Source organism: Guillardia theta (assembly GCF_000315625.1).
Source record: "Guillardia theta CCMP2712 unplaced genomic scaffold GUITHscaffold_96, whole genome shotgun sequence".
NCBI lineage: Eukaryota > Cryptophyceae > Pyrenomonadales > Geminigeraceae > Guillardia > Guillardia theta.
Genome location: NW_005434578.1, coordinates 94266 through 108224, shown reverse-complemented (window position 1 = coordinate 108224; position 13959 = coordinate 94266). Strand labels below are relative to the sequence as shown.

The window sequence follows — 13959 nt, the reverse complement described above, 5'->3', positions numbered from 1 at the left end:
CACAGTTTGCTAACAAGTTGCTGTAAGAGCATCTTGTCCCTGACCCTTCTTGCCCCGTGCCCTATCTCCTTCCTGCTTCCCTCACCCTCCTTCTCCTCTTCCCCTCCTCTTCCCCTCTCCTCAGTTACCTTGTTGGTAGTCATGCTGGTGAAATTCAGCGCCTCTTCGCCCAAACTTTGAAACTTTGAACTTCGTAATAAAATTGTGACCCCGAAAGTTTCCCTCAGACAAGGTGCTCGCATGTGCGAACCGAACACATGGAGCCACCATGGACTCGGTCAAGGGAATGGACAGGAGGAGGAGGTTGAAGGAAGCAGGAAGCAGGAAGATATGTATGGAAGGAGCAACAAGGAGGAAGAAAAGGAGGAAAACTTGCAGAGCGTTGGTGATGGTGAACAAGTGAGGAATGGTAAGGAGGAGTATGCATTCAACAGGAAGCTTGAGAGGATCCGGGGGCGAGTGACAAGGACAAGATGGTACAGCACGAGGATGTTCTTCTTTGACATAAAAAACGCCGAAGATTCTGGGAGCGTTGTGCCTTTTGTGTTGAGGAGAGGCGGGGAGCATTCCTCGGGCGTCCTAACTGCTGCTTCGGTTGTGGTGCATGGCAAACAGGTTCAGTTGTGCGACGAGGTGGAGGTAGTCTACTTCTGCGATAGTCTCGATGCCACCAAGGGAGAAAGGACGAAGGAAGTGTATAGAGTGCAGACGATCGAGAAGGCAAGTGCAGACTCGTGTACAGGTACAGAGATCGAGTTCACTAAGCCCCCACCTGCGGAGGGAGCGATAGTAAGTTTGACTGCACTCAATCGGCTGCCTAGGGGCGAGATCTGCAAGTTCTGGGTCAACAGTGCGAGCTGCCCACTTAGAAACTGCACGCTCAAGCATGTGATGGGGGAGGAGCGAGTCTTGGCGAAGAAGGCATGGCAGGAGGAACGTGCAGCGCAGAAGCTACAGAAGGCCATGGGGGTGGCTGAAAGGGTTGGAGATCACTTGGCTGCGACAGAGAAAGTTCCCAAGAGGCTAAGAGCTGAGGTTTTCTGCCGTTGGTTGATCGAAACTTTCGGCAAGGAAGTGCTGACCGCTGGTTCTGGAGTCCTCGACGTAGCAGGTGGCAAGGGAGAAATTTCGCAGAGGTTGGCGGAAGCCAACATAAGCTCGACTGTCATTGACCCACGGGACTGTAGAAAAGGAAGGGATAGAGGAGTCAAGCACATCCTTCATAATTTCGACAGCTCTATGTGGAATGATGCAAGTTTTGAGCCCCTTCTAAGCAAATGCTCTTGCGTTGTTGGAATGCATCCAGATCAAGCTACAGAACCGATTGTCGACTTTGCTATTGCCATGAACAAGCCTTTTGCAGTCATTCCATGCTGTGTCTTTCCAAAGCAATCAGTTTTCAGAACAAACCAGCAGAACGATCAAGACTTGGTAGTGACTTATGAAGATTTCGTTTCGTATCTGCAGTCTAAGCATCCCGATCTACGACGGCATTGTCTAGAGTTCAAAGGAAGAAACGTTGTGATATACAGGACATGATGCAGCAGCGAGAAGAGCTTGCTATCAAAGCAAGAATTTAGTACGCTATACTCAATAGAATGTGTCTCTCATCTTTCTATACTTGATCTTTGTTCTCCATTCTCGTTTGTTCCATTGGAATTTCAAAAAACTAGAGGCCAAAGTTTTCCTTCACCATCTTAGCTAAACGTCAACCACAAACCATTGGAAAAAAATTCGATACCTGGAATCATTGCTCATCGTGTGACGATTACTCACCAGCTTCGTATGCAGTTGTCCGTCCTGAACGTGATTGTTCCAGTCGTCCAAGTCTTTCATCATGGCATACAGAGATTCCATAGTCTCAACCACGTCTCGCAGTTTCTTTTTCGATCTATGATTCTTCAGTTTGCAATGATAGCAATGAGACATGACTCACGATTCGACTTGCTCGCGGTACGATTTGTCTTGGTCAACAGTTGATCTTTGAATATCTAGCTCCTTCTTTAGCTCCTTTCTGGACTTTTCCAGCTCACGCTCCACCTCGATTCTGGCAGCCTGTGTTGAATTCATAAGCCGCCCTTGCTTAGTTAAATTCAAAACCACCTGCTCTTCTCTCCTGGCTCGCTGTTCTTTGGCAAGTTGTGCCTCCAACCTTGAAGTCTCTTCCTCATGTCTCTTTCGAAGTTCTTCTACGTACTCTTTGCGCAATCTGAGGTGCAATGAACTTCAGAGAAATATTTCAGGCAGAATCGCAGAATGAGCACCGGTCTTTCTCTTTCATTCGAGCAAGCTCTTCTGAAAGCTCCTGCTCCCTTGATTTCACAGGAGCAAGCCGCCCGCTTGCTTCGCGCCGAGATTGTTCAGCTCTTCGCAAAGATTCTGACAAAGACGCTACTTCTCGAGCATGGGAAGATCTGATTTCTTCTAATTCTTTTTCTCGCCTGGCAGACGCCCCCCTCTCAAGTTGAAGCACACGTCTGACCCGTTCGACCTCCTCAGAGATTTCTTTCTCCTCACTCAACGTCTGCTTGAGTTGATGTCTCAGGTCTTGCATTTCAATTTCATATCTGCGTTGCATCATTCCAAGAGAATCGTCTCAAACAGCAAGATCTTACTTTCGTGCTGAGTCCATTTTGTTGAAATATTCTGGACTGCCCCGCACAAGCTCCACGTCAAACTTTGCAATGACCTGATGAATCGCATAAGTGCCTATCAGTCACCAAAGTGTTTGTGATCGAGATCTTAGACTGCTCACATACCGTGTTTCCAGAGTTCATGTCAGAAGTTTCGGCGTCCATACCAGCTTCAACGGCCCTTGCAAAAGTAAGTACAACCTGCAGAGAGACCATACTTGAGATGAGATTTCATAAACTTGGCAACTAAACCGTGCTTCCTTCATGTCCAAGCAACAGGCTTCTAAGGACGCTGACTGGTTCGCCTATGACATCTCTACCGTCAACCCCGCACATTACGTCGCCAACCCGAACTCTTCCTGTTTGAAACCAGACTTAGGAGCAGAAATGTACATGGAGGTAGTTCATCATGACAACATGTATACTATGAGAAGTCGATTTTGATATGAACTACAACCATCCAACTCACCATCTCTCTCTGCAGAACCTCCGCTGACAATGGTTCTCACGTAGACCTTGCCATCGCCCTCTTGCTGGAAAAATATACCCACACCACTCATGCCCGTTCCATTTCCAGTCAGAAGGGATCTGGAAGCAACAGAGTCGATGCTCCTCTGGCTCGAATAAAGATCCTCCCTCGATGGTGCCCTGTGTAAGTCCCGCGCCCCCCGCATGGCTGTCCTCGCAGTCCGCTAATGGTCGGACCTTGGGTAGGGTACTGGTAGGGGGGATCCTATTTGAGCTAGGGGTACCAGTTGACCCCGGGTTGAATATGATGACTTGGGTGGGAAGGGGGGGCGGATGGGGGGTGGGGGTGGGGAGGGGAGGGGTGCCAGGTAGGATGATAGTGACGTTGCCACGGTGGGTGCCGAAAAGTTTGAAAACCGACAGTAACTTCTTTACTCAAAGTTAAGTTAAAAATCAGTAACTTCAGTACTGAGACAAGGCCCGGTACGACCGGCGGTACTACCTGAGGGGCGGACTTCCGGAGTCCCACTGGTCCGGGCCGGGCTCAGCCAACTTCCGCCGCATACCGGCCCGTGCCCGGCGTGCCGTGCCGCCTATAGTACCGACCGGCGCCCGCTGATCATCCGATGACCGTCCGTCTCAGAGGCCGGGGCCCGGGGGGGGGGGGCGGTGACTCCGGCCCGGCGTCACCCGGGACGGTCCGGCCGGGCCCCCCCGCCAGTGCCACGGTGGCACTGCCGGTGGTTGCCGTCACTGACCGTACCGTCCCGCGGCCCGCCGGGGCGGCCGGGCCCGGCCCGCCGGTACTGCCGGTACGGTACCGTACGGTCGACGTGACCGTGTAGGTTGACCGTGACGGTCGACAGCCTGAGTCGTGAACCTGACCGGCGTTGAACGGTGCCGGCCCCACCGTCACTGTCCGTGAAGTCACAGCCCGGGCCGTGCCCGGCGCCGTCCGACGGTCACAGTGCTGACCGTGACTCTGTGAGTCTGGCAAACTTCGGGGCCCGCGGGGCCACGGTGCCAGATCGGATTGAATTGGAGTCCAGTGACGGAGGCGAGTCACCTGGCACACTGTCGGTGCGCCCGGGCCGGACTCCAGAATGTCAAGCCTCCGACTCCGAGCCTGGCTCGCCTCAGCGAACGGCGGGCTTGGCCGCGCAGTGATCCGATCGGATCGAGTCGGATCAAACAGTTGTCAGTGTCCTCCGACGGTGAGTAGTAGAGAACTCGGAAAGACTGCCATCCGACGCGGCCGGGGGCGGCCCCCGGAGCAGTGCCCGGCGAGTCACGGTCGGGCGCCGACTCGATGGCCGGCCCACTGTAGTTTGTTTGACCGTCCGACCGTGACCGTCGGACCGTCCCGCGTGACCGTACAGTGAGAGGCCCGGCCACTGGACTGACCGTGAGCCGCGACTCGGCGCCGCGGGAGCCGGCGGGCCCGGCTGACTCAGCCTGTGATAGTTTTAAACAGTACCAGAACGATGATTATAGAGTTACTACAATATAAGTAACGGTTTGCAATTAAAGATTGCTACGTCGAACCAAGCAACGACCCCCAACTACAAGACCCTTTTATAAGATATTTTACTAATAAAAGTACCCCTACCCGAATACCCCAAACAGTCGTGGAGTTGTGAGCCAAACACGGGTGGAGCCACCCGTGTTTGGCCTTTGAAAGGTTTTAAAAAGCTTGGTACCGAATATATTTATATTTGTATTGGGATCTGATACAGCTAGGTACCAAATAAAACTGCTACCCTAATTGGACTACCCTACCCTACCTTGACTCCATTGATGACCCCACCTTTTGTAGATCGCTACCCCATACCCACTAATTGCGTTCTCCTATCCTTCCCCATCCTGTCCCACCTACCCTCCTATTTATTCCCTCGTTGCTCCCTACTACCACCGTCCTACCACCCCCAGTACCCTTTCTCTTACCACTGCCCTATTTGTCTCCTACCCTTCTTTCCTACCACCCCCCCTCTGCTTCCTACCCCCTCTCCTATTCAATAGTTTTTGTTATCTTCGTCCGCTCCTCCTTTCAAACCATGAAGCCCTTCGCAAACTAACGCTCGCACCCGATGGCTCGAGGCCCATCTTGCGTCCTTCTACCTCCCTCCCTCTTCTTCCATTATGCCTCGAAATTGAGAGATTGACGGAACTCAGCTCAGTGATCTTCATGTTTGCTGTCTGATTCACGTTTGTTCATTTTGAATTGTGTTTGTGTCTCCCCCGTCGCATCGATATGTGTTTGGCCACATCCAGCAACATTGTCTTGTTTCGACACAAGATGTAGAGTACGATGCACATCATTGATTGCGCTACATTCTTATGTTCCGTGCCATATGCATCTAATGCTTTATCCGTTTTGAACGATGAACGCGGATTCAGAAAGCTCAAGGCGTCGTATTAGTTTAGATCTGTTGCGTCGACATGATCACGTACTTTGGATGTTTGTCAACGTGAAATTTTGCTCAAATATATCTTTCTCTCGAACATCACATTCTATTTGTTGCATTGGTTTTCCATCTTTCCATCTTTTCTTGACCAGAATCTGACATCACGTAATCCAATTCGCAGGCGAGCAGCTGCTTGTGACAAAGAAGAAGGCTTTACAGAGCCTTACATTGTCCGGAGGGATCTTTCTTTAGCTTTTATTTCAAAATTCTTGCTCGATTTCCCGGGGACTACCCCTCAGGCGGGTATCCAAATCAACCATACCCCCCTCCACCACAGCCGAGCAATGTGCCTGCGATGTCCAGTGGAGGAGGTCCAAACGCTTTTCAAGCCGCTTTGCACAATCTTGGCAATGCATATATTGAGTTCGGGAAGGTAACACCCTCCTTGGATCCTTCTTGGCTATCATCTCACATCTCTGCAAAGATGTTGCTCACTCTAAATGGACCTGTCTCTGGACTCCCTGTGTCTCAGCTCCATGTTCCCATGCCGATGAGTATGCCAATGGCGGCCGACCATTCACACAAGAAGAGAAAGCTTGTATGTCTGATCGATTCTCTAGTCTTGCTTCCTCTCATTTTCATGCAGGATAAGGCGGATCGTAAACCAAGGACGCCGTCAGCTTATAACTTGTTTGTGAAGGAGGAGGGAGATAGGATGCGCCAGACAGGACAGTTCGACTCGCAGACAGATCTGATGAGAGAGCTGGGAGCAGCATGGAAGCGACTAACTCCGGGTGAACGACTCGTGTGGGAAAACAAGGCGAAAACGCATGAAGCCGAAGGTGGGGACGTAGGCATTGAAAGCAGCTCAGTCCCCGATACGGAGGAACCAGGTAATGCAATGTTTCATTCAGTTTTCTCGGGATTTGATAGATTTACAGAAGAAGCAACAGAATCAGAAGAGAAGAAGAAAAAGAAGACCTAAGTGAGCATCATTGATTCTCAATCTAATAGTGTGTACAAGTTCGTTCGCCTCGTACGCTTACGGGCCAGTCTATTCCTTAAGACCGCCTTTAAGAATCATTTATGAACCATCTGTGAGATTCCCAAAGCTGTAACACTTCGTGAGATCAAATGATGAGGCACGGCTCTAACATTTTGATCGGTTACCTTGGATACAGTGTTGGATCTACCTTAATCCGTGGCCTTCCATTCTTCCCATGGAGCCTCCCACTTGACTGCTTCGTTGCAGCCTTCAGGCTATCATTCTCGTTACCATCTATACAAGAACGAAAGAAGCGCCTACCAGTCGACAGAAATTGCGAACATGTACATTCACGCTGATGTGCCGATTCAACAAGACCTCCTTCGAGCACCATATCTCAGTGATCTCAAGGACCGTTACAAACGTGTAAGAGTACTCGTAAGTAAGCTTCTAGCTCCATCCTCCTCGTGCGGATCAATGACGGGCTCATGCGACCCAAGGCCTTCAAAAGCCATTGAGAAGCAGCACGCGCCGCAACGGCTCGTTACCTTCTTTCCGGGGAAGGGTGGGAGTTGAACTTCTTCAGGCAAACTTGCATCGAGAGCAGCATCTAGTGCAACAAACTCCCTGAACCTTAAAAGGCATCAAGTCAAGGCATGGTAGCGAGAAACGGAAGCGTTGTTCTCACCTCCTCTTTACAATCCACCGACGATCTCCCCACTGTATCATGAACTCGTAGAGAGTAAACTCCTTGGGGACCAGGAGCGTCGAGTCTGCACTTCTGTGCGTCACAGGCTCCCGGAACCAAACCTGGGAAGAAGAAGTCAAACTCCTGCTACCGGTAGCTGAGCAGAGCTGGGAGGGTCTGGGCTTGTACCTGAAGAAGAGGGTCCCTCCTGTTCTTTGCGGGTTTGGAGGCCTTGGTTTGCTCTACTTTGTCCCATCCGGCCATCTCCGAATCCTGAGAGTAGTAGCACGAGTCTTTCTTGTAGGAGATCTCGTTCACTATCTGATGATGCCCCTCCTCGATCCCAGGGTTCTCCTCTCCCTTGCCGTTCATGGTCCCTCGCGCTTGCCTCTGCTCTGATTTGTCGAGGACGTAGCTCTTCTGCAGAAGCGCGGAGCAGCCGCTGCACTTGTTCTCGCCGCAGAGGATGCACCGGAGCTGCGGACGCACATCAGGCATGAAGGCGGTCAAGAGCGAGGACAACCTCGGGGTCCAAGTCCTTGGAGCGACACTCGCACAGGCTCGTAATCATCTCCTTCCTGCCCCGAGGTCAGAGGAAGAGATGCAGCAACAGCACGCAGTCAGGGAATGCAGGTGAAAGACTCACTGTTCTGTCTGTTCTTGTTGCGGTCAGCCGGTTTCAAGTGCCCACGTCAGCACCGCAGTAACGATTGATGGTGAAAAGAGCCAGTGAAGGAAAGAACGATACGAGCCGATCGATGTCACAGATACTGCTTCCTGTAGATCGTGCTGTTCCTCCTTCCCCTCTTTGTGGCCTCTCCTACACGCCGAGTTCCAACTCCTCAATCTCTCCTTTGGTCCCACTTTGTGAGGCTATGAACTCCCCTTTGCAGTCAGAAGACGAAGATTGCGATCTAGCTATGGATGCTGTCAGTCAGTCTTCATGACAACACCAGCATGCTACTGTTCCCATTGTCTCCTCCTCTCCCCTCGTTCCTCGTCGCTGCCTGCCATTGATCGTCCCTCGAAAGGCCGCGCCATGTCCCCGGGCCTTTCCACTTGACTGCTTCTCCGTATCACAATTCAGATGACCTCATCTTTTCCTAATAATTGATAGCGAGGCGGACTCGATCTCATCCCCCGGCACTGAGTGACTACAAGGCACCGGGAGCCGGGAGCCGGGCAAGCCCGAGGCTCTAGCAGCATGTATAACGGGTATGGTTTATAGATGGTTATACATGCTTGCTAAATCACAGGCTGTGCGGCCTCCTTTAGATGTTTGCGAGTCATTGCATGCAAGCGCTCTCCCTCTCGCTCTTGCTCTCCCTCTCGCTCTTGCTCTCGCTCTTGCTCTCGCTCTTGCTCTCGCTCTTGCTCTCGCTCTTGCTCTCGCTCTCGCTCTCGCTCTCGCTCTCGCTCTTGCTCTCCCTCTTGCTCTCGCTCTCCCTCTCCCTCTTGCTCTTGCTCTCCCTCTTGCTCTTGCTCTCCCTCTCCCTCTTGCTCTTGCTCTCCCTCTTGCTCTCGCTCTCGCTCTCGCTCTCGCTCTCGCTCTTGGCTCTTGCTCTCCCTCTTGCTCTTGCTCTTGCTCTTGCTCTCCCTCTTGCTCTTGCTCTCCATCTCCCTCTCGCTCACCATCTCCTTCTCCTCCGGCTTCTGCTCCTCCTTTTATCCTCCCTCTCAGGACTTGCTTGCTACTTCACCAAACGTAGTTCTGTCTTGACGATTTTCTGATTTCTTGCTTGTGAACACTCTCCAACTCCTCGTCGCTTGACCTGCCGGTCATGATTCTTGCTCTTTTTCCCTCATCATATTTTGTTTCTGAGGTCATCTGTCTTTCTCTCTGCTTGCGTACATCTTCCATCCTGCTCGCTCAAATCACATGAGTTCCCCCCTGTTGTAATGGTTATCATCATCTCTTTTCTCATACATTACGATGATTACGACAACTTCCTCCTCGTCTGCCTTCTCATTCTCATCACTGTTCTCTCTTTTCTCTTGCTTTCATTGTCTGCCCCAGTGCCCTCCACCTCCCTTAAGTCACCTTTTGGTTCCCCCATGTCTCCAAGTTCCATCGACTCTCCGTCCGCAGATTGCCGTCTCCTTCGCTAACCCGTTCCTTCAGGGTTCAGTCTTGGGCCTCTGGTTGCGCTCTGATTCCTCAGCCTCTTCGCTCCCCACTCAAGATTGACACCTGGATAGAGCGGTCAGAGGAGGCGACCGGATGCTCTTGTTGCTCACTGTGGGATGTTCAGGTAGCGGACAGGGGGCAGGACACGAGGATCCCCCGATGACATGCAGGCACAAAGATTTCTTGCCTGAGCTCTAGGAGGAGAAGCGAGGAAGGTTATGGGGAAACAGACAGGCGCCTGCCGCAAGAAAGCTCGCACTCCCTTCTCTACCCACTGCTGGCTCAACATGTCGCTCTACATGGTGCTCCTCCTCATCTCCTCCCTCTGGCTCAAGGACACGGCTTGCTTCGCCTGCACGTTCCCAGCAGTAGACATGGAAGCTCGTCCGCAAGCCCCTGCGCCCCATCGCTCCTCCTTCCACGACCATGTCGCAACTGCCGTGGGAATGTCCGGCAGCTCCAGCCCGCGGATCAACGCGGCTCACCTGAAGCTGCGCATGGCCATCGAGCCGATGCGCGCGAGCCAGGGGAAGAGCTTCGGGGACCAGTACTACCCCGAGGGCAAGACTGAGTTCATCGCTGAGTGCCACATGCCCACTGACCGCGGGATGTTCCGTCTGCGCTCCTACAGGTACAGGGGAGCTAAGATAGTTACAAGGAACGGCGAGCGGGTGCTGGAGTGGACGGAGATGGAGCCGGTGGTGATGGTGAGCGGGGACTTGAGGGGGAAGGAGGGAGTGGTTGTGCGGGTACACGATCAGTGCTTCACGTCGGAGGTACTGGGCTCGAAGAGGTGTGACTGCAAGGAGCAGTTGGACATGGCACTCAACTACATCAACCAGAACTCTGGAGCCATCATCTACATGCCTCAGGAGGGGAGGGGCATCGGCCTGGCGAACAAGATCGCTGCATACCAGCTGCAAGACAACGGGCTGGACACGGTGGACGCTAACAGGCATCTGGGGTTCGAGGACGATGAAAGGTCCTACGATTGTGTTCCTGCGATCCTCGAGGACATGGGGATCCTGTCAGTGCAGTTGGTGACCAACAACCCCTACAAGATCCAGCAGCTGACAGACGTGGGGGTGAAGATCGACAGGACGAAACCTTCGCTGGTGGAGCCCAACACCTACAACGTGAAATATCTCAGGACAAAGGCGGCCAGGATGTCCCACTCTCTCAAGCTTGACCTGACGGAGGACGGCGAAGCGTCTAGCGGCCTCTCCTTCGGCAGCTCCTCTGTCAAGGAGGCTGCAGCAAGTTTGGCTGCCGGCAAGCTCATCGTGATGATCGACCAACAGAGGGCCTTTCTCCTCGCAAGCGCTCAGACTGTGTCCGCTAGCGCTCTTGCCAGCATGTCGAGGTACACCTCAGGGGTGCTCTGGGCTCCGCTGGACAAGGAGAGGCAGGTGAAGTTGAAGCTGACAGACGCAGTCTCGACCATGCTGCTGCAGTCTTCCGGTACTGATTCTTTGCTCGTGCTGCCATTGGTGACGTGCTGAGAAGGGGTGGCGGCTGACTCTCGGTTGCAAACCCTTCACGGCCTGCTCAACGGGACAGCTGAGACTCTCGAGCTGGATGGACACATCCTACCAGTTCCAGTCGATGTGGATACCTTGAAGGTGAGGAGCAGGCAGCGGAGGAGAGCGAGTGACGCATGTGTAGGTGGAAGAGGTGGACAAGTTCCAGGCCTCCCTCCTCCTCTTAAGATCGGCAGGGCTGGAGACTGTGGCGTGCATGGGAGAGCTTGCGCCCACAAGCGGAGAAGGGAGGATGGAAGACCTCGACGCCGTCTACCTCGCACGGACCTCCGGGTTTTCTGTCACCTCCATCAACGATATTCGCGCGAATGCTGCATGAGACGAGAGTTGAATTTGGATAGAGTTTGCGAGCAGTCATCTTTTTCATCTCATTTATTGATTTGCGCGCAAATTCCTCTGCTCAGCAGATACTTTCGCAGGCGTTTAATCACAGAACCTTGCAATAAGTGAACCAGAGCCAACAGAGATAACTTTAGGACATCACTCGAAAAAACTTGATTTTACAAATTGGTCGATTTGAACAACTCGTCCGATATGCGATCAGCAGACCCTTACCCCAAGTAGCTACTTCTCCTTCCCTGACATAGTTCATACAAATTCGTGATCGTATACACCGTCAAAAGGGAATTCCTCCTTTCTTGCCCGCTTGTTGAAAGTTTTCACAATCATGTCGCGGTGCAGGAAGCTTGCTGAAGCAGAGGCCATCGAGGCTTTCCTATTCCCATTGGACATGATTTTCGGGTGATTCACAGGTTTGTACACCATGTCGTTTGCTATTCGACTCTCAGGCCCCATCGTGCCTGCCGTACTGCCAGGCATCCCAAGATGCATGCTCCCACCTGACAGGGGTTGTTTGTCCAGAGCCTCACTCGCCAGTCTCTTTCTCGGAGAGCACGGTACGCTTCCCGCCTTGTTCCTGGCTTCGAAGATAATGTACTTGCCTGGGTTGTCACCATCTTGCACAGGTTTCGTCAGAGTTCCCAGAGCATCATACAATCTGTCGGCAGGAATCAAAGCACCCTCATGGCCTCGCATCATTGACATCGTTATCCCCAAGGATTTGTTGGCGATTGCCTCCCTTAGAACCTTCACTGCTCGAGTCTTTGCTTGCTTCCTCAAACGATCAGCTACGCTTGCATCGGAAAGATCAAGCAAAGTTGGGTCATAGAGTACCGCCATCGGAAGGTGTCTTGCAAGGACAACGAATGGAGCTGGGTTCTGTTTCAGATGACTGTTGATGTATTCCCCTACAGCCTTTGCATCTTCACTGTTGACAACAAAAACTCGCATCTTCAAATCAATTGTTCCGCCGTCACAAACTTCCACATTTGTGTTCTGCTCTTTTGGGACTTTTCGTACAATTTGCGCAAGCCGCTCCCGGATTTTTTGAGGAGTGTCCGATTCAATCGAACCATCCGCAATCGCTGTCACAAACAGATTGACCGGAAAGTGTGCTGTTGCTTTACCCTCGACGTGCACCTCATCGTCAGCTCGAGGGGTCGAAGGAACCGACTCGTCCGGTGACGAATTCCTCGGAGTAGAAGAGCCCATGTTGTAAGGCAACCCAGCACGAGGGGAGACCTTAGGGGCAAAGTGTGATGTCGAAGCCTCAGCATCCGTGGGTTGATGATTAGGTAGACTGTCAACATCGATCACGTCTTTGAAAAACGTAGAAGCGAATGGCTCCACGAGATTCACAGCTGCCCTCGGACCTTCGTTACCCTTCAACTTTGAAGCGGTGACATTGCATCGCTTGTCACTCATGCACTCTGCCAGCCCTTTGATGATGTATGACTTCACATTGGTGGAGACATGATCAGTGAATGAAGATTTCATTCCTGTTGACAAGTCACCGCAGAGGAGCACGAAAGGAGCCGGTATTTGGCTGACGTTGGATGCTATGTATTCTCGCAATGCAAGGGATTCGGGTGACGCATAAGGGAACACCAAGATCTTCAAGTCCATCGACGCTTCGTTCTTGAGACGAACAATCGCATGCTCATCCCTACCGGCAGATCGTTTCAAATTTTCCAAGAGGAAACGAGCCTGATCACTGGTATGTGGAGACACTCGTCCATCACCAATTGCTACACAGCAGAAATGTCCTGTACAGAATCCATCTTTGGCTGTAGATTCATCCCTCATACCGTCGATTCCATGTGAGAAGTGTGCATAGGTAAGGGGCGAAGACGGCAAAGCAGGAAGAATGTGCTTGTGATCCTCATGCACCTTGAGATCGCCATTGTTGTCCTGATCAAAGGACAACCACCCCTCCTGGTTGCTTGCTTGGTGATCATTTGTGTTCGAACTGGAAGTCTGAGCAGAAGCATTCTGCGCACCCTGCTTGGAATTTCCAAGACTTTCCCAGAGGAAGTCCACAGACGAATCAACCGCAACAGGACTACATTGAAAACCCAGAAGCGCAGAGCAATTCATATCACCGTCAACGCCATCAATTTCGATTGGTGCAGATGATTGGTTTCCAAAAATGTCGTGGTTTGTGAGAACATCAAAATCCGTCTCACCAGGATCACACCCTAATGAGGCCCAATCTTGCTCCCGAAGGGAGTCCCAAGGAAGGTTCATATGATCGTCGTATCCAGCCGTTTCTAATCCTTGCATCATTGTAACAACTTCCAGATCAGTTCATCCAATGTCTTCACGTGATATATTCCAGGTTCAAGTTGTCTGCCTTCGACGATTTCTGATTCTTTGGGGGAATGCTGGAGGAAGATTTGTCTCAAATGCAAACCATGCAACAGCCAGTGTCAATACAAGCACCCAAAGACTTGAAATCCCTTCTCAAAGTCGCCGATTGGAAACAAGGAATGAACTTCAACGGATCCCCTTTTGCAGAGCAGGTGTAAGAAATATCCTCTGCAGTTCCGCGGCAAGCACCCTGACGGCCTCAGAGATCAGAAGGCGATTGATCTAGAGGGGCTGGTGAAGATAAGACCGACCAGCAGCCTGGGAGGAGCGGAAGGTGTCCGGGCGCGAGCACGAGGGGGGGTTGGAGCTGCTGGATGCCGACGAGATCACGCCTGCATGGAGGAGAGGATGCTTCAGAGGTAGGTCCCTAATGGGTGGGGGTGGGGTAGAGTGGTTGCGTAG

At 52.1% G+C, this 13959-nt stretch overlaps 6 protein-coding genes across 6 annotated transcripts; 3 read left to right on the top strand and 3 right to left on the bottom strand.

Moving 5' to 3' along the window:
• Window positions 1-240: 240 nt before the first annotated feature.
• Window positions 241-1539, top strand: GUITHDRAFT_145053 (hypothetical protein; the record flags this gene model as incomplete). The annotated part of the gene is made up of 1 exon (XM_005824278.1): window positions 241-1539. One exon carries the CDS (start codon window positions 241-243, stop codon window positions 1537-1539), a length of 1299 nt encoding a protein of 432 aa, XP_005824335.1.
• A 2-nt stretch (window positions 1540-1541) lies between these two features.
• Window positions 1542-3327, bottom strand: GUITHDRAFT_165492 (hypothetical protein). The gene is made up of 9 exons (XM_005824277.1): window positions 3103-3327; window positions 2886-2992; window positions 2760-2834; window positions 2616-2689; window positions 2265-2567; window positions 2104-2209; window positions 1937-2055; window positions 1742-1891; window positions 1542-1696 (listed from the first exon to the last, which is right to left on the bottom strand). Exons 1-9 carry the CDS (start codon window positions 3305-3307, stop codon window positions 1690-1692), a joined length of 1146 nt encoding a protein of 381 aa, XP_005824334.1. The 5' UTR covers window positions 3308-3327; the 3' UTR covers window positions 1542-1689.
• A 2663-nt stretch (window positions 3328-5990) lies between these two features.
• GUITHDRAFT_116466 (hypothetical protein) lies at window positions 5991-6491 on the top strand (the record flags this gene model as incomplete). The annotated part of the gene is made up of 3 exons (XM_005824276.1): window positions 5991-6104; window positions 6153-6399; window positions 6448-6491. The coding sequence occupies 3 exons, from the start codon at window positions 5991-5993 to the stop codon at window positions 6489-6491; spliced, it is 405 nt and encodes a 134-aa protein (XP_005824333.1).
• Window positions 6492-6700: 209 nt separating this feature from the next.
• Window positions 6701-8276, bottom strand: GUITHDRAFT_116465 (hypothetical protein; the record flags this gene model as incomplete). The annotated part of the gene is made up of 8 exons (XM_005824275.1): window positions 6701-6766; window positions 6813-6872; window positions 6928-6993; window positions 7040-7124; window positions 7180-7301; window positions 7369-7656; window positions 7703-7757; window positions 8272-8276. The coding sequence occupies 8 exons, from the start codon at window positions 8274-8276 to the stop codon at window positions 6701-6703; spliced, it is 747 nt and encodes a 248-aa protein (XP_005824332.1).
• A 1591-nt stretch (window positions 8277-9867) lies between these two features.
• On the top strand, window positions 9868-10488 carry GUITHDRAFT_47806 (hypothetical protein; the record flags this gene model as incomplete). The annotated part of the gene is made up of 2 exons (XM_005824274.1): window positions 9868-9957; window positions 9997-10488. Coding segments are annotated over 2 exons (582 nt in total), but the record flags the coding sequence as incomplete, so codon positions are not given.
• Window positions 10489-11436: 948 nt separating this feature from the next.
• On the bottom strand, window positions 11437-13473 carry GUITHDRAFT_145048 (hypothetical protein; the record flags this gene model as incomplete). The annotated part of the gene is made up of 1 exon (XM_005824273.1): window positions 11437-13473. The coding sequence occupies one exon, from the start codon at window positions 13471-13473 to the stop codon at window positions 11437-11439; it is 2037 nt and encodes a 678-aa protein (XP_005824330.1).
• Between the last annotated feature and the right edge of the window lie 486 nt (window positions 13474-13959).

Excerpts from the sequence above, each read along its gene's own strand:
- GUITHDRAFT_165492 (XM_005824277.1), bottom strand. The coding sequence starts at position 3,307 with ATGCGGGGGGCGCGGGACTTACACAGGGCACCATCGAGGGAGGATCTT. Across the intron at positions 2,993-3,102 it reads AGGTTCTGCAGAGAGAGATG|GAAGAGTTCGGGTTGGCGAC; the intron begins GTGAGTTGGATG and ends GGTTTCAAACAG. Across the intron at positions 2,568-2,615 it reads AAAATGGACTCAGCACGAAA|ATATGAAATTGAAATGCAAG; the intron begins GTAAGATCTTGC and ends GATGCAACGCAG.